Source organism: Colossoma macropomum, unplaced genomic scaffold (assembly GCF_904425465.1).
Source record: "Colossoma macropomum unplaced genomic scaffold, Colossoma_macropomum, whole genome shotgun sequence".
In the NCBI taxonomy this organism is placed as follows: domain Eukaryota; kingdom Metazoa; phylum Chordata; class Actinopteri; order Characiformes; family Serrasalmidae; genus Colossoma; species Colossoma macropomum.
In genome coordinates, this window is record NW_023494817.1 from 22501 (window position 1) to 27055 (window position 4555).

At 44.0% G+C, this 4555-nt stretch overlaps 1 protein-coding gene across 5 annotated transcripts in view; it reads right to left on the minus strand.

The window, feature by feature from the left end:
* LOC118800142 overlaps nt 1-3818 on the minus strand; it is an 8009-nt gene extending 4191 nt beyond the window's left edge. For 2 of the 5 annotated variants that reach the window (XR_005006184.1, XR_005006183.1), the window contains exons 1-2: nt 3668-3818; nt 772-840 (exon numbers count right to left, since the gene is read on the minus strand). Coding sequence is in view for 1 of the 5 variants with exons in the window: in XM_036560306.1 (XP_036416199.1) it covers nt 1883-1909 (27 nt within the window). In the remaining 4 variants the exon portion in view is untranslated. The other 3 variants (XR_005006182.1, XM_036560306.1, XR_005006185.1) reach the window with 3 other exon arrangements.
* Between the last annotated feature and the right edge of the window lie 737 nt (nt 3819-4555).

A 4555-nucleotide genomic window follows, 5' to 3' on the forward strand; every position in this document is an offset into this window, starting at 1 on the left:
AAAACCAACCAGTTACAGCTGCGCCCAAAGATCTCAGTGACTTTACACTCTTCTTCAATGAGACAACATTCACACAAACAACTACCTAAACCTCACTTCAGCTGCCTCACAAAAAGGAGAAATTTATGAGACTACATATAAAACAATTCACTTGCATAAGAAAAGAGAAAATCAAAGGAAAATAACTGAAAAAACAGGAGATTAAAAACTGGTTTTCAAAAACTGATTAAAATCTACAGAGAAAATGTTCCTCCTAACAACCACCTGGAAGACCTGGTAGACCCCAAAACTGCCCCATCAGATAAACAGCACTTAAATCTTTCATCTCTGAGAGAGAGGAGAAAATCAAGCTGATCAGATCTGAAAACATCCACAGGTGTTTCTGTCCATCCTTCCACTGTGAGAAGACGACTCAGCGCTGTGGGTCTGAAAGGATGTGTAGCTGTAAAGAAGAACCTCACTGAGAAAAGGAGACGGACACAAAATGAGAAACATCTCCACTAGAAAACCGAAACTGCACATCTGAGATGTGGAGAGAGGCTTTATATACTGACTCTAAATCTGAAACTGTTTTCTGTACAGTTCTCTGTTAAAGGTGTGCTTCGTGCTTCTTCTTGTGAATGACTTGCACTTAATGGCTGTTTTGACAGGACATTCTATAAATGAAGGGTGGTCTGACTGTTGGACAGCATTTTAAATATTTTAAATATAAAAATATAAAAAGGACAACAAAGATCATTTTTAAACTGTGGCCTCTAGTCGGTCACTCACCTGCACAGGTGGTGAGCAACAGGATGGAAGTCCAAAGGTGGGTGCTCATGATCAAACCTGGAGAATTCACTGAGAAAAGCCAGAAAGAAATGATGTATGATGAGTTATTTATTGACTATTATACTAATAATTCAAAGTCTGGTGGTTCCCCATCACACGAGGAAACAAGGGGAAAATGAACCGTTCAATGAACCGTTTCTTTAACACGCTGCAATTCACTCTCATTTAAAGACCAACAAGTAAATACTTTGAAAACTAATAATGTACTCATGGCTAATGGCTCCACTGATCACAACCAATGAGCACAGAGTAGAAAATCTTACAAAATTTAAAGCAAACTGATGAATTTTGAGTGTTGTTTGATCCCATTATTGCATGCACGCTATTCTGAACCGAGAGAAGAATGAAAACTGAACTTGAATAAAGGAGCGTTCACTCCCTGCAGATACAGAACTGAAATAAACCTCCCGAGCACCCTGGACCCACACCAGTTTGCATACCGGGCAAACAGATCTACGGACGATGCTGTCGCCTTGGCAATGCACACCGCACTCAACCATCTGGAGGGAACAAACACATACGTCAGAATGCTGTTTGTTGACTTCAGCTCCGCTTTCAACACCATCATCCCATCCAGACTGGTCTCCAAGCTCAACATCCTTGGAATAACTAACTCCCTCTGCAACTGGATCATGGACTTCCTCACTGGCAGACCACAGTCTGTCAGAATGGGTGACCACACCTCCCCCACCCTCACACTCAGCACCGGATGCCCACAAGGCTGCGTACTCTCACCCCTGCTCTTCACCCTGTACACCCAAGACTGCTCTGCCAAGCACAGCACCAACACCATCATCAAGTTTGCTGACGACACTACAGTCATCGGCAACATCACCAACGATGATGAGGGAGCATACAGGGAAGAAGTGAAGCTCCTCGCTGAATGGTGCACTGCCAACAACCTCTCCCTCAACGTCAGCAAAACCAAGGAGCTGATTGTTGACTTCAGGCGGGGGAGCAGAGTGCATGCACCGCTGAGCATCGAGGGGACGACGGTGGAGAGAGTGAGCAGCTTCAAGTTCCTCGGGGTCCACATTTCTGAGGATCTCACCGGGTCACTGAACACATCCCACATCATCAGGAAAGCACAGCAACGGCTCCACTTCCTCCGACGGCTGAAGAGAGTCAACCTGCCACAACAACTTCTCTGCAACTTTTACAGATCCACTGTGGAGAGCATTCTGAGCAGCTGCATCACAATCTGGTATGGCAGTGCCACTGCTGCTGAACACAAGGCCCTGCAGAGAGTGGTGAAAACTGCCCAGCGCATCACCGCGGCTGCCCTCCCACCCATGCAGGACCTTTACAGCAAGAGATGTCTGAGGAAGGCCCTCTGCATCTCCTCCGACCCCACACACCCCAGCCACCCGCTGTTCCAGCCTCTGCCATCTGGAAGGAGGTACAGAAACATCAGAGCCAGAACCACCAGACTCAGAAACAGCTTTTTCCCCCGTGCTGTTAAACTGGTGTCACCAGCTACACTACCCTCAACCTGAACTCATACAGACTGACCTCTGTTCACACTACTTCACACCAACCTCAACCTGATTAACAGACTGACCTCTGTCCTCCCCCTACTATCCCTAAGATCGCCATCAGCTCAGAGACTGTATGCACCATGCACTTTAACCCATAGTTTGTTGCTCCCTGCCCTCTACATACCCTATTGCACCTACTGTTATATTAACAGTGTTAAAGTACCAGCACACCTACTGCAGTGTATATACTTGTATTTATTTTCTGTATTTATTGTTCTATGTCCCTGCACTATGTCCTGTCTTGCACTATGTCCTGTCCTGCACTATGTTGTCTGTAATTGCACTGGAGATCTAGCCTAAAAGTGTTTCGTTGTACTGTACAACCCTGTTTCAGTATAATGACAATAAAGTTGAATTGAATTGAATTGAATAAACGCCTGGGAGTTTTTCTCTTTCTCTGTTTCAGGCAGCAGTCTTGACTCAGTGTGTCCTAATAATGGCCTCTTTTTTTTCAAATATTGACTTAGTAGATCGACATATTGACTTGTCAGATTAATTTACATAACCTTTTAATGTCCTCACCAAAAAAAAGCAATGGATATTTTATTTTATTTGGTTTGAGGCAATAAGAAAAACAATGTTTTTTTTTTTTCTGGTTTTTTGACCCCACAATTTTAAAAATATTCACGTCTACCAAATGGTTGAGATGGCACTTAGTGGCATGTATAGTGACTCAAAATGTGTTCTACGGTTGAGCAGAACATTAAAGAGTAACAGAGAAAGAGAGACAGAAAAAAAACAGAGCTCTTTCTAAGCAACTTGCGTACCCAGCGTTATTAAAACCTGAACAAAGTAAACACCCCCAGCCTCTGCGTCAGGCAGTCTGTCTAGTTTCTATTAAAACAGGACTGAGTGCAGCATTTTGCAGATGTATTCCTGCAGATGATCAGCAGCCAGTCTGCATACACGCAAACTGTCTGCAACCATGAGTTCTGTATAGAACCGTGTCATCCCTAAATGGTTCCTTGCATGGCAAAATAGCTCTTCGGACTGACGGGGAATGTGTTGTATGTCAAGCTTTTAACATCAATACAGTAGCAGAAACCCTTTTTGGTGCTTTTGGTGCAACCTTTGAAAAAGGTTCTAGATAGGACCATATACAGCACATTCTCCATCAATCTGAAGAACCATTCCACCATGCAGAGAACCATTTAAGCATGCAAATGGCTTCATATAGAACTGATGGTTCTAAACAGAACTATTGCCTTTGCTAAAGAACCCTTAAGGGACCATCATTTTTAAGCATGTACAGTAGCTGTACTAGAATGCTCTGATGTGCTGCAGCAGCTGGTACTCACCTCACAGCTAAACAAGCAGACCAGGCAGGACACAGAACATTCAGCTTACAGTGGAAAACGAAACGAAGCAGAGAGAACAGATAGCAAAGAACAGGTCCCTCCCTCAGCGGATACCCGTCTGTGTTATCTCTCTTTCACTGCACATGCCTGATCAGATTACATGTTCTCTTCCTCTAACTGACAGTAAGAGAACACGCCCCGGGTAGAGAGAGAGAGAGAGAGAGAGAGAGATTGGTCAGCATTACAGCTACTGAGTGCTAATTGGTTAGCATTACTGCTACTGAGCACTGATTGGTTAACATTACTGCTACTGAGTGCTGATTGGTTAGCATTACTGCTACTGAGCGCTGATTGGTCAGCATTACAGCTACTGAGTGCTAATTGGTTAGCATTACTGCTACTGAGCACTGATTGGTTAACATTACTGCTACTGAGTGCTGATTGGTTAGCATTACTGCTACTGAGCGCTGATTGGTTAGCATTACTGCTACTGAGTGCTGATTGGTTAGCATTACTGCTACTGAGCGCTGATTGGTTAACATTACTGCTACTGAGTGCTGATTGGTTAACATTACTGCTACTGAGCGCTGATTGGTTAACATTACTGCTACTGAGGGCTGATTGATTAGCATTACTGCTACTGAGCGCTGATTGGTTAACATTACTGCTACTGAGTGCTGATTGGTTAGCATTACTGCTACTGAGCGCTGATTGGTTAGCATTACTGCTACTGAGTGCTAATTGGTTAGCATTACTGCTACTGAGCGCTGATTGGTTAACATTACTGCTACTGAGCGCTGATTGGTTAACATTACTGCTACTGAGCGCTGATTGGTTGGCATTACTGCTACTGAGCGCTGATTGGTTAACATTACTGCTACTGAGCGC